We start from the raw sequence: 14,971 nt of genomic DNA, 5'->3' as shown, positions 1-14,971 counted from the left end.
TAAGCTACTTTCCTTTCACATACACATGTGATCTGATACAATTTTGAAAAATAAAGTTGCTGAAACCATGTGTTTCTCTCAAAAAATAAGGAAAGACAATGTTTTATTAATATTAATTGGAGCATGGGGTCTTTTTAAAGAATCTTAAATAACCAAAAACTATTAATTCAGTGTCCATATAAAAACGACCCATTAAAGAAAAAAAATGAAAACATATAAGTGATGATGTGATATCATTTCCATAAAATGTTACAAATTTTAATGAAATTTATAAATTTTCATTTTAGTTTTAAAGTAAATATGTACAAACTATTAAAAGTCATTGTTATAAAATAAAATACATATAGTTATACTTACTCATGAATATATTTCGTATCTGTCCTTTTTAATAGCACATTAAAATAAAAAAGTTATATTTTTCACTGATCGGGAAACAACGTATATAATTCTACATAATAACCTATAGCTCTAAACACTATGATATAGTACTTGAATCTTGGATTTGTATCTGTAACTCTGCTGTTCTCCAGGAGGACCTGTAAAAATGCTGGCAACATTTTAGAGGCAGTATCTTCTAATAAGCCAACAATAGGCCTTTTTCATGTAGCTACCAGTAGGTGGAGCAGACAACATAATTTATTACCCAAGAACAAGGACGGGAATGAAAGTCAGTTTATTTGGAATAAAACAAATCTGCAAATGAGATTTTCTTCAAAGGAAATGTGTCCTATATGTGTTAGATTTAGTTTGACTGGCTACTGAATCAAAATAAATAACTTTATTAAATCAATCTTCGCAGAAAGATAAATTAAATTTACAAATGGAAGCAATGTTTGCATTTTACTTATTCAAATCAACTAAAATTAGCTTTCTTTTCATAAAACTTTTACAGGGACAAAGATTTTTTTGATGTGTTCATTTAATAAGGGCGCTAAACTCAATCCTGTTTTACAGGTAATGGGGTGCATAACAAATAGTATTTTCTGGGAAATATAATTGACTAATCCTATTATGTCTGTAGCAACAAATTAACCTTATTACTACTAGTAAATGGTGATTGATTATTTATGCAAATAAGTTACCATGTTCAGCTTTCTGATTGAAATAAACATATACAAAAGGTGCTTTAATATGACTTGAACTTTTTAATTAATAAAACCCTGAGGGGTCTATTAATTCACTCATTGCAATATTAGTTATTTACTTGTGTAATTCCTATTAGTGTTAACATATTTGCTTGCATAAAGATGAGATACTTAATATCAGTAAAAATCGGGAAAGTATTTTAGAATTATTTTAAGATATACACCAGATTTGTTACTAACACTGACTTTGAAACTAGGTTATCAGTATGAGTATGTCAGTCTATCAGCATAAGAGTCCTAATATTATTAAAAATTAACAACATAACTTCATTTATTACCTATATATGAATTCACAAACACAATTTTGACTTAGAAAATTCCTTATCTTTTCTCAAGCATTCTTCGTCTGAATTAACGTTTTATTTCTACTCACCTAAGTGAAGCTATATTAGACTTATGAAAATTCAATATGAAAATTAATATTCTACAAACTATCATTATGTATCATTATAAATCACTCCTAAATTATTGAAATCACCAAAAAAAAATAGTTCTAAAAAGGCTATTAGTATTAATCCCTTTAAATACATCAGCAGAACTTTTCCTATCCTGATGTACTTATAAAAATTATTTATACTTGAATATTTATTCAGTAAACTTTCCAATAACTGTATAAAATTGAGAGTTAAAAGTGACTTAAACCTTTAATAACAAATACTCAATTCATATCTGACTTTTATTTTATACTTAAGTGTGTATTTGATATAATTTGAAATCAAAACTCTTAAAACAAGCCATGAATTTAATCTGTAAATATCTTAGTAATGTTTTAAAACCTGCAGCTTAATTTCTCAACCATAGTCAAGTCATGCTGAGAAAATCAGTACTGATACTCAAATGGAAACATGTGTCTTTCATTCTCTGAGTCTTTTTTAGGTTAGGGAAAGTAAAGATTTTTGTGAAAATAAAACAATAAATGGAATTACAAAATCATAAATACAAGTGGTTGTTAATTTCAATAAGACCACCTATATAAACTGCAATTGAAAGGTGTCAAATTTCTTGCTGGTAAAAGCATTTGTCTGGCATAGACTGAAATCAGAGTGAATACGCCTTGTGGTTAAGGATCACATAGTATACATTTGTATGTCCCACACCTGGTTCAGCATGAGACAGATTGTCGGTACTCAAAATATGTTAACTGGAATAATTGAAGACTTTTAAAGTTAAGATTTATATTCAATCTATTTATTAATATTAGTGTTGCATATCTTTGTTTAGGTTAAGGTGAATATTGCATACTTTCATTTAGGTAAAGATGGTTTATAATTGTGACTTATCAGTTTAAAATTCAACCTTTTTATACCATAATAAAAACTAAGGAATAAAACATTTGAAATTTCTGGTACTGCCCCATTGGTAAAACTAATTCCCTGACCAAAGTCAACAGATGAGACTAAGATGATACCACTGTTCTATTTCAGTACCAAAAAAAAAAAAAAAAAAAAGTTTGCTTTGGGAATAAAAGTGTCTACATAGGCTCAAAGGGTTGTATTTTATCTCCAGTTATTTGTGATCAAATATGAAGATCACTATGACAAAATAAATAGACCAACTTGTCAGAACCAAATGAAAATCTCTGATATGTAATATTCCTCTCCAAGGAAGGGGATTTAAGAACATCATTTCCCCTCTGTTGCCCTCAGGTCTGTGAGGCCAGTTGTAAAATGGGCGAGGAGAATATTGGGCAAAGACCACTATCAATATTTCTAACTAATCTTCATTAATAATTAAAGCAAAGAAATGAGAAAATGAACGCTTCCAACAACTAAGACAAACCAAAGAAAATGTATAGAATCTTCGTTTATCTTTTAATTATTCTTTAAAAATATTTTATTTATTTACTTGACAGAGAGAGAGAGAGAGACTGAGCACAAGCAGGCAGAAGGAGAAGCAGGCTTTCCACCAAGCAGGGAGCCCGACATAGGGTTCAATCCCCGGTCCCTGGAATGATAACCTGAGCCGAAAGTAGACACTTAACTGACTTAGCCACCCAGGTGTCCCTTGATAGATTAAATTCTAATAATAGGACTGTTATCATTTACTGGAACACGAAGGGCCCGATAGTATTTTAAATATATTATATTCAATTCTCATAATGTTCTTTCAAATTGTAGAGTGAAACAGACAATTCCAGGTGATCTTCTGATATCTTACCCTAAGTGGGAGAGCCTGGATGCCAACTGAGCTCTGATGTCAATGCTCATACTGTTTCTACTGTCATAGTGCCTCAAAAACAATCATTCTATTGGATGCCAAGGATTTCTAGAAACAAGAGATCAGTTTAAGTTTATATACATGGATATTACCAGTAGTCTTCAAGGTATAAACTAGAAGGAAAATAGGCTAGGGAATTGACAGCTTGTATTTTTTAACAGAAACAGAGCTAAAACACAGTGGTAGTATTAAAAACTCATTAAGATCCAGGAGTCAAGTTACATGGTCAAGTTTGTGAAATAATTTGTTAAACCAGGTGTTTAAATTTAAACTAAAATGAAATCAAAATAAAGAAATTGTGCATATAAAGTATCTATCATACTCTGTGGCACATGGTAAGTACTGCATGGATATTTGCTATTCCATTATTTAAAAAAATTTTTTTTAAGATTTTACTGATTTATTTGAAAGAGAGCACGAGCAGGGTGAGGGGCAGGGGGAAAGTAGACTCTCTGCTGAGACGGCCCAATGTAGGGCTCAGTCCCAGGAGTCCAGGAATATAACCTGAGCAGAAGGTGGATACCTAACCGACTAAGCCAGGTGCCCCCTGCTATTCTAGTATTTTTATTAGTAAAAACTTAGTCTTTATGGACATTCTAAAATTTTCCTCTATGAACCCGATATCTAAATACACTGAATAAAAGAAAATTAATAAATGTTTCTGTTAAATCTGATTCTCACCACTTAAAAATCATTTCTGCCATTACACTACCCATCATATAAGTATAAACAGTGCAATAAGACCTCAGAATAAGAAGATTCAAAGTATAAAAGGAATTCAGAGTTATCAAAATAAATAACTCTAACCAATAATTACTATCAAGTTTAAAGAATTAAAGGATATATTATGCCTCCCTTAGTTTCATCAAAATGAAAATTACAAATAACTAAAGTTTAAAAAAAGAACTCCTTATGTCATTCTACATCTAGGAAAGTGTAGCCCACCAATTATACAGATAAATTTTTTACAGTTATGAATTTATAACTGAAACTTTAAAATACTGCAATTTTTTATTTATTTAATTTTTTTGTTGTTCTTTAAAGATTTTATTTATTTGATAGAGAGAGACACAGCAAGAGAGGGAACATAAGCAGGGTGAGTGGGAGACGGAGAAGCAGGCTTCCCGCTGAGCAGGGAGCCCACCGGGGCTCCATCCCAGGACCTTGGGACCATGACCTGAGCCGAAGGCAGATTTAACACTGAGCCACCCAGGTGCCCACAATTTCTTAAATTGTCTTTATTGCCTAAGTATTTAGAATTTAAAGACCTCCATTTGAGTAGCAGACCTATTACTAGTTTTGTGTCTATAAATCATACCATATGTGTCTATAAATCCCAACCATAATTTTCTCTTTCAGTTTTCTTATCTGTTAAATGGAAATAACTCAGCTATACAAATACTAAGTAAACACTAAAATAGTTATTATTATTGAAATTATTATTAATTAGCCTACCAAATAGAGCTAGAAGTGCAGTTCTCTGTCCTAAATGTACATGGCCAGTTCAGTACTTAATGTTTTTGAATTTGGATGCCTCGAAGCAGGACACTTAATCTCACTTACTAACACCCTCCACGACCCTCCACCACAGAACCAGATTTGACTTGCCCAAGTCTGAGACATCTGAATGTGTGAGTAGAGCTGGAACTCTAAGACTTAACTTGAAAGTCTATGAGAAAGAATAAAAACCCACAAATTGCTAGTTTCCTGCCTGAACCTCAATTAACAAAACATACTTCAATCCCTAAATTCATGTTGCTTTCTTTTTTTTTTTTAAGATTTTATTTATTTATTTGACAGAGATCACAAGTAGGCAGAGAGGCAGGCAGAGACAGAGAGGCGGGGAAGCAGGCTCCCCGCTAAGCAGACAGCCCCACGTGGGGCCCGATCCCAGGACCCTGGGATCATGACCTGAGCTGAAGGCAGAGGCTTTAACCCACTGAGCCACCCAGGCGCCCATTCATGTTGCTTTTTAACCATATTTCTTTGTGAGCAGAATATTCTACAGGCCAATGTATCTTTTTCTCAGCAACTAGCAACTACGGTACAATCTGAGGCACTAAAATTTTACCATTTATAAGAAAATCATTCTAAGTATTCCCAATTCCACATCTGTATCACAGTAAGAAGATGCAACTGCTGAAGCAGGTTTGTTCGAAGCTTTACTTGAAAATGTGCAACTAAATTTAGAAAGGGTGCAGGAATGGCTCTAATCTCAACATCAGCTCAAGTAAAAGAGAAAACCTGAAAGCGACTTCAGTTTAATAACTTCTTAGTTCTTGATCAATTCGTGAAACAACAATAAGCCACTCAGAATGGGTTTCAAAAGCGAGGTTATGCCCTTCGTGTCATGTTATCACAGTGGCAGATCACACTGCTGACTTGGACCTTTCTGCCGGCATCCCAACCGCTGCCTCTATGAAGCTGCTGTCGCAGACGAGTCATGGTGCCCGCGCGCACCTACACAGAAGCACGGAATTGAACTCGAAGTAGAGTCTTTGTGATATCTTTTCAACAAGTCATGTCCCATTCAGCCTGCTACTTCATCTCTGTCAGGCTAGGGGCCCAAGTGGTTTACGGGAGCTGTCAGGGACAGGTAGACCGACCTGCTTTGTGCTGAGGAGGTAATGCATCTTTCGGGCTTGGGAATCTCTTTCCTTCTCTTCCCTTTCGAGGTCGGCCTTCTTCTCTTCTCTTTCTTTCATCTCTGCAAACTCCTCCAGTGCCTCCCTGCATCCAAACAACCTGCAGTTATTTATGAGACTAAAAATCTGCTAACATTTTCCTTCTTCCACTGATGATAATCAAGTAAGTTTTTGAGGCTACCATCACCCACATCCATCAAAATCAGTGGGGTAATCGATCTTACCTGCACATTCCCCTGAATCTTTGCAATCTTTAAAAAGCATTTAAGTGATTTTTCAGTGGTTAAATTTTTTTAAATCAAATATCTACATATTATAACTAATTCAACAGCTGAGGAAATGTATCAGGTGCCAAGGAAGTGAACAACTACATTGCCATTAAGATTATCTATTTTGGACATACCTAAATATCCCAAGAAAATGTCTGAGCTACTGATTTCCTTTAAATTTTGATTTCATGTTTACAAATCTCTAATCATTTATTTTGTATACTAATGGGCTAATTTTGAAAATGTGATGGGTTTTATATATATACTTAATTTAGTTTACTCCAGTTAATAGTTCAAATAATATCAACATGTATTATCCTGCACTTGAAAGGTGATTTTGTTCAGTTATAGAGATAATTAAAATAAAAGCTAAACTAGGTGAACAAGTTCATGGCTTTCTAGGTATGATAAATTCTATTAAAATAATGAAAATTTCATCATTTGAGAGTGTATATCTAAGAAATTTAAACAAAAACCAATTTGTAAAATATACTCTGCAAAAAAATGCCTGTAAACTGAGTAAGATATTATCAAATATGGAAAAAAAAATCTTTTATTTTCACAGAACAAATTTAACTATTCATGTTAAAATAATGTTTTGAAATTATACATTATTCTTTTTAAAAAATAGATAATGCAACTTAGTGTCCAGTTCTTTAAGTAAAATTTTAACTTTTATTAAATCACCGAGCATTTACCCTAAAGATATCAAGGGAAAGTAGAGGGAAAGATTCCAAAAATAAAAAAAAAAAGATTCTCATTTCTACTTCAATGTCTAGAAATATTTTTGTTGCAATTTTCTGTTAAAGGCTACTAATATAATACTTCATACAAGGTTACTTATGAAACACACTGACGTTTAAAAATCACCATGCTATGCTATTGCAGCAGAGCAATTTTTTTCAACATAAGATTAAATTGCAAAATAAATGAATTACTTGGAGTGGCATGGCCCTCATTTTGCCACCCTTCTCTTGAAAATTGCTTATTAATATGAAAAAAGGAGTCAGAAAATAGCCTGTTTTACTTTATGCATAGTATTTTGGGGGCTTCTGCGCCCACAGAGCTGGGCTAGCTGCACATTTAGATTGTGTTGGCAAGCTGGTACAATGACCTTTCTGACCTGCATCTCAAGGCTATTATTAATCGCTAAGTAACCTGGTAAAGCCAAACAAATTTGTTTCCATTGAAAGGATCTCTATCTGTGTCTGAGAATTTGTTCTGTACCAAACAAACCTCATTAACTGTGTCCATTTTTGACAAAGAACCAGGAGTTAGAAGGATTGGTGACCTTTCTTTGTCCTTAAGGTACAAATTTCAAGGCAGGTACATATGAATAAATGAGAATTTTTACCAGGAAAAATAACAATCACATGTTACATAAAAAACTGAATACATTATTAATTTTCATCTTTACTTTTAATATTATGTAAAAAAATGTTTCTTCTATAATTCCTCTCATAAGTCTTAAAGATAATTTAAAATAACCAGTGAACTGCCTCTATAAGGATAATTACTCAGATATGCATGTATCCAATTTTATGTCATTCCAAAGATAAGCACAGTAATTTTCCAAGCAATCACAAAAATAAAAAAAAAAATACATCTACAAAGACGTCTGTGTTCTATAAATAATTTAATGAATAAGAAGAGACCTTACATAAGAAAGAAAAAAGTATCCAATATAATTGCACACACACATGAACAGGTAAACTGCAAAGAAGTAATATGGCTTGGATACAAAATCAAAAGTGTAAATTATTTGATGTAGTAAAAACAGTCCATCATCTGGATATGGAAACATAAACTAAAAACAGCATGTATTCAGGGAGCTTGACAAGGAAAGCAAAAACTGAAAGATAAGTAAAAGAATGTCAGTTTCCAGTATGTAAAGAAAACACACAGTAAACCCAGAAGGAACTGAAAAGCCCTAAAAGTAAATCCAAAAAAGTTTGACAAAACCTTAGAAAAATTAATCTGTGGTAGTCTCAAAACACAAAAGTAATTAATTAAATAAATTTATACAATTTTTGAAAAAAGCCAATCCTATGCTCCTGATTTATTGCCATACTTGACAGTGTACAGATATACTGAACATCACAATTATATTCATGTCAAATACTCTTTGTTTAATGACCAAGTAGGAAGAGCTGAATTAATTTTTATCCCTGATATACAAGTTTTTGTTATATCAATAACAATGAAGAGATGTCTCACTGTAAATGATGCAATAAAAAATTATGATCACATTAAGGATTAAATGATGGAAACTGTTCGAACTAGGTTTCTTTATAAAATTATAAAAATTATCGATTTTTTATCTAGGGAATTTTTTTTTTAATGCAGTACTTCTAAAACAGTTAATTTTTTCCCAAATAATTCCAGGTTGTTTTCCACATATTTTTTCATTTCAAGCATATATACTGTCTTACTTCTATCCTTATAACACAATCCTGTGATATATATGGGATAGTTACTAATTACTTATTTTACAAATATGGTAACACATGAAGAGATGAAGTGATGTACTCTGAATAACAAATCAGTTAATGGCAGAAATGGAATTAGGATCCTTAGATTTACAGTTTCTCTAATTGCAGATCAGGCTGTAGTCATCCTGATACAAGAAATATTATGCAGAAGATATTTTTTATTGAATGAACCACATACATTTTTTATTATGTTCCTGTTTCCTACTATATAGCTAAAAAAACCTGGGTAAGTCTCAGGTCTTCTTGTATCACTTTTCATATATATAAATTATCTGGTGATACTAGTTTAAAAATAAAGGTAAAAATTACCAAAACTTTTGTAAAGTCTTTCATATTCAATATAGTTTGCTAATGTTCATGATATTTATAATGTTAAAATAATTACATATTCTAATTATGACAGCAATAATAAAACTAAAAATAGCTACTTGGAAGCAATACAGTGGAATGGTTCACAGCATGAACTCTGAAATGACACCTGGTTATAAACTCTCTGCTGTGCTACTTACTAGCTGATTAATATCTGAGTCTCCATATCCTCGTCTATAAAATATATTAGTATATTAGTGTGATATATATATATGTAATATATATAGTGATATATTAGTATCAGTGTCTTCTTCATCAAGCTATTGTGAAGAACAAATACATTAATCTACATAAAGTACTCAAAGTGGGGCTGCCACACAGATAGGCCCTACACGGGTGTTAGCTATATACTGAATTTTCACTCTAAGCCATGTTCTAGACTACTTCCTTTATCAACTCAACTGGATGCCAATCTTTTATACTTTCTCAACCTCCTCAACAATCTCTTCTTTTCTCTCCTCTGATCAATGTGCAATTTGTGGATAAAATCCATTAAGCAAAGTATGGAATCTGTTTTGGTTTTTTTTTTAAAGATTTTATTTATTTATTTGACAGAGATCACAAGTAGGCAGAGAGGCAGGCAGAGAGAGGAGAAGCAGGCTCCCTGCTGAGCAGAGAGCCCGATGCAGGGCTCGATCCCAGGACCCTGAGATCATGACCTGAGTTGAAAGCAGAGGCTTTAACCCACTGAGCCACCCCAAGGAATCTGGTTTTCTAAGAGGCAGAGAGGCATGGCTGGTGGGAAGCATGAAAGGGAAGAGAGCCATGCAAATAAATGTTCCTTTTTTCCATCACTGCTGCAAGATCTCGTTGCAAACCTGAGTGGCTAATGGAGAATGCAGTGCATACCTGGTGTACCTTGTTGAGTCACTATGGGACTCCATAGGAAGTGGTGACCATGGCAGCAGGAACTTACCATAACACATCCCTCCCCTCCCTATAGAACCAATGCATGAGTAGCCATGGGAGAATAGCTGCCCGGTCTCAGGTTTTTTCCACATTCTCCCTCCAGCCTGCATCCAGTGACTGGTGATTAAGGGAATACATAGGCCCAGAGCCTTTGTCTCACTTTGGGCCCACTCTGAAGACCTATCCAAATCCTGGGCTTCCAGTGACTGGCTAATACTTCTGATGCAGGTCAACTTCTCTACCTCCTTTCTGATGGTATTCCCCAAAGTCCCCCCCAATACAGTCCTGTACCAAACCACTGCACTCAGAGTCTGTTTCAATCTCTGACACTTCACTCCCACTCTTCCTCATCCTCACTCCCCTGAACAGTAATATAAAGTATTATAAGTTTAATAAGGTATTTTCAGTTTAACAAATAAAGTCTTACCAGTTTTATCCTACACTTACATTTTATTTCCAAGAGGTTCCTGCCTAAAACATACACATTACCACTTTTAATCCTTTTACGATCCAGTAAGGAAGTATTATCACCCCCATTTTATAGATTAGGAAATGAGTCACAGAGATTAAACCTCTGTCCAAACTCCCAAACTCCCAAACTCCCAAACTAGAAGGTGAGAGTTAGAATTTGAGTACAGGTCTCACCCTAAAATTCATCCTTTTATGCAAAATACTATACTCCTATCACACATTTTGCCCAAATCCAATTGAACAACATAAGTTTGAACTTGCACCACTTATATGCAGATTTTTTTCAATGAATACATTACAATATGACAAATGTATTTTCTCCTCTTTTATATAATTTTCTTAGTAACATTTTCTTTTCTGAGCATCTGGGTCACACAACCAGTTGAGTGTGTGACTCTTGGTTTCCACTCAAGTCTAATTTCAGGGGTCCTGGGTTGAGCCCAGCATCCAACTCTCGGGTTCAGCAGGGAGTCTGCTTGGGTTTCTTTCTCCTCTTCCTCTGCCCCTTTGCCCTGCACTCACTCTCTCTCTCTCTCTCACTGAAATAAATAAATATTTTGAAAAAAATAACATTTTCTTTTCTCTAGCTTACTTTATCCTAGAATACAGAATACACATACCATACAAATGTGTGTTAATCAACTGCTTATGTTATTGGTAAGGCTACCAGTCAATAGCAGGGTATTGGTAGTTAAGTTTAGAGGGAGTCAAAACTTATACGTATATTTTCAGCTATACAGGGAGTCGGTGCCCCTAACTCCCACATTGTTCAAGGGTCAACTATATTTTGCCATTGTTTGATTTTCTTATGCATTTCAAAATATGATACTAAAACAATTTATAATTTTTATCTTCTCATCTTTGCAGGTGCAGAACCCAAAAACAAAAATCTCTATTCTTTTCTTTAAAAAGGTTTCATATGGGTCACCTGGGAGGCTCAGAGGGTTAAGCAGCTGCCTTCAGCTCACATCATGCTCCCAGGGTTCTGGGATCGAGGCCCACATCAGGCTCCCTGCTCAGCCGGCAGTCTGTTTCTCTCCCTGGCTGCCACTCTCCCTGCTTGTGCTCTCTGTCTCTCTGATAAATCAATAAATAAAATCTTTTAAAAAATAAAAAGTCTTCATAGATCACTTCAATGATAACTAATCTCTCACTGTTTCCACTCTCAAAATCCTTTTATATGACTGTTACATTCTATAATATATTATAGCTGCATACACGCACAACTTCTTGCCTTCTGCCCACCAAGTCCTGACTGAGGTCCTGAAGGTCAGGATTACAGTTTATTCATTAATGTGTCCCTCCCAAAGTATTTGGTCTAATATCTAGTATAAACTAAGTGCTACTATTCTTTTTAACTATTTCGCAGTTGACTAGTCATACAATTCATCCCTTCTGATGGTTTAATTAGAAGAGATAAGAAGCCACCTTGAGAAAGCCTCTCTTGGGAAGGAGGGAAGAACCAGGATTCTGGCTCTTTACCTATAAAGTGGTTCTCAAAGTGTGGTCTCTGGAAAACAGCATCAGTTTCATTTGGGAAGTGTTGGAAATGCACAATCTCAGGCTCCACCCCAGACCAACTCAGAAATCCTGGTGGGTGGGACCCTGGGGCACTCTCTTGCCTGCTAAAGTTTGAGAAGCATAATCTGCAGCAATGAAAATTATCAATTCTGTTGAGGAATTAAGATGATTCAATTCTACTCACTAATATGACATCATAAAGAGATGCCTTATAGTCAGTTAGGAATTTTAATATGAGTATCACCATATAAGCTAAAGCACAGAGAAATACTACAAAGGAAACATGATATGCACACAACATTTTCATAGAAATCATAATTTTGGCAGAGAAATAAAAAAACAGAGATTGTTTTAAAATTATAAATGACCAAAATTTCAGAGGGAACTGATAATAAATAATATTACATAATCTCTCAAATAAAAACAAAATGTCATCCTCTGTGACATCTTTAAGAAAAAATAATACTAAGGAAATGGATTCAAACAATTCTCCAGAGTCCTCACTCTGTTTTGATGCGAAATGAAGTCAGTGATGTGCAAGAAGCCTTCAAAAAAAAAAAAGATAAGTTGAAAAGCATTACTTTCTGCTGTGGTGTATTATGACAGAAGAGTATTTTAGTTAAGTTTGTTGAATGCGTTTTGTTTTCTCTTTCATAATTATTTAACCAAATAAATAGACAATAAAAGAAAAAAGGGCGGCAAAGTCTAGAATATAACAAAAATATTAACCAGGAAGCCAATTACATGGTTGGACCTGGTGTGTGACATTCAAAACGATTTGGGGACTGATAAAACCTTGGAATAGATACTCCAGAAGTCAGAAAAATAACCAAAACATTTGCATTAGAAAGAAAAGCTTCCCTTTAAGTCAATCAAAGCATTTAAACCACTTGTTTTGTCTACCTGGTTACTGGGGCCCTGGACCTGTTGGACAGGCGCTGCCAATTTCATTCAGGCAGCATTTTACAAAGGGAAATCACAGTTTAAAATTAAGGACCATAGAGCACACAGTCATTCATATTCAAGCACTCAGGCTGCTCCTGAGCTCCATGCCTTACTCTGAAACCTGCAGTTGAGACTTTAACATTCTGAAAAGACTTAAAAGAGTCCTTTCAGAAAATATTTTTAGCGAGTCCCGAAAACCCTTTCTTTATAGATGAATTTCTCTTCAAAATGCCTAAGCTACTTGAAGAATGAATACCATGAAGAACATTAACACTCATTTGTTTATTCAATTAGTCACAAGTATGTTTAAGATATTAAAAGAAATAAAAAGATGTAAAGGCCAATCCCTGCCTTCAAGCAGCTTACAAATAAAATAACAACAACAATAACAACAACAACAACAAAAAAACGAATAAAAAAACCAGATAACCAACTAGACTACGACAGAAAATGAAACACAAGAGGCAGAGCTTAAGCTTGGAGAAATCAGAAAAGGCTTCCTGTAGGTGGCAGCACTGGGAACTGAACTAAAGGGTTGGGAGAAAGGAGCATGGGGAGGAAAAGAGGCTGGATTACTCACAGGAAACTATGGCTACCTTTGGAAGATGTGGTCCGTCAACAGCAAAGTGGGGGAAAAGCACTTTAGAGTAGAAGAAAGGTTTCCTGACCTAGGGTGAATGCACTCTCTAAGGGTAATGCTAGCAAATTTGTACTCTATAGATGAGATATTTTGAGAATGAAAAGGTAAAAAAGAAGATAATGGTCGATGTTATAAAATTACAATACCATGACTTCACTCTGATCATAAAAAAGGATCACCCAATTGCTCCATTATTTCATTTGCCTACTTTGCATGATTTTAAAAAGCAATAAGACTCCATTCAAAGATCATTCATGAAAATCAGTTTTTTTCTTCTTCTGGCTCCTTTGAATAAACTTAGTTGAAAAGAATTTTTTCGTGTAGTATTCTTTCTAAATATATGCACATATTTCACTGAAAAATTATTTTCTTTTCACTGTTCTGGATGGTTGCTATAAAAGGAAGTAAAATTTTATATCATATATATGATGTCAAATAACTGAGAGTGACATTGAGCTAAGTACAACAGTAGGTATAACAATAAAATGTATTTACATAGTGCATTATTTTCAGGAGCTCCAAGTGCTTCACAGACATTAATTCAACCTCACAACATTCCACTGAGGTTGGTAAGGGGCAGGTATTATTAACAAGGTTCCTGTTCTTTGTGAAATGAAATGACTTTACAGATGGTGACTTTGAGACACAGCATGGGGGCTTTCCTGCATAAGGGTAGATCAAGGCACATTGCATTTTCTCTCCTTTGTGTATCTTCACAGTGATTCAGCTGTGAAGGAGTATCAAGCTTCTGACTTTTTGTTTGGGGGAGAATTTAGAGTTGAGGTAGCTAAAAGAATTGCAAGATCATATTTACTTTGTGTTCACTCAAAAATCACACATTGTCTCTCATTTAAAATGTGTTAACATCATTTTAAAGCAAAAATAATTGCTGATTCTTTTGCATGCAGTACACTCATACTCAACCCAGGCACATCTCTGAATTAATCAGGGTGCTCTCCTAAAGCAATACAGTAAGATAGGATGAGGTCAACATATTTTAAAGAAGTATCACCTGTAATAGTATTTTATATATAATTTCAGAAAATTATCTGAGTTTTAGAATACTGCTTATTGACCAACTATCTTATAATCAGTCTAAGAAGTTAAAGCAGGAGAGTATCCAGATTTATGAATCATCACCATACAAGTGTTAGCTAAAATCCCAGAAGAGGAAGTGACTGTCCAGAGCACAAACAGCAAAAAGGCAAATGCATCAAGAGAGAAAATTAATATTTAAGATCAGGCAAATAAATGCAAATACACAAATAAACAAAGATGAAGCCATTAGAAAAGTAGAAAGGAAACCAGGAGAGAGTGGCCTTACAGAATCTAAGCTGTAAGAGAGATT

At 34.2% G+C, this 14,971-nt stretch overlaps 1 protein-coding gene across 2 annotated transcripts in view; it reads right to left on the bottom strand.

Annotated features, from left to right (window-relative positions):
* The window catches only part of SPATA17 (spermatogenesis associated 17), a 178,562-nt gene that overhangs the window by 104,592 nt on the left and 58,999 nt on the right, over positions 1-14,971 (bottom strand). For both annotated transcript variants that reach the window (XM_059414112.1, XM_059414111.1), the window contains one exon: positions 5,969-6,092. In XM_059414112.1, coding sequence (XP_059270095.1) covers positions 5,969-6,092 — 124 coding nt within the window. The remainder of the gene's footprint in view (positions 1-5,968; positions 6,093-14,971) is intronic.

Source organism: Mustela nigripes, chromosome 10 (assembly GCF_022355385.1).
Source record: "Mustela nigripes isolate SB6536 chromosome 10, MUSNIG.SB6536, whole genome shotgun sequence".
Taxonomy (NCBI): Eukaryota; Metazoa; Chordata; class Mammalia; order Carnivora; family Mustelidae; genus Mustela; species Mustela nigripes.
This window is presented reverse-complemented; position numbering and strand designations above follow the sequence as displayed.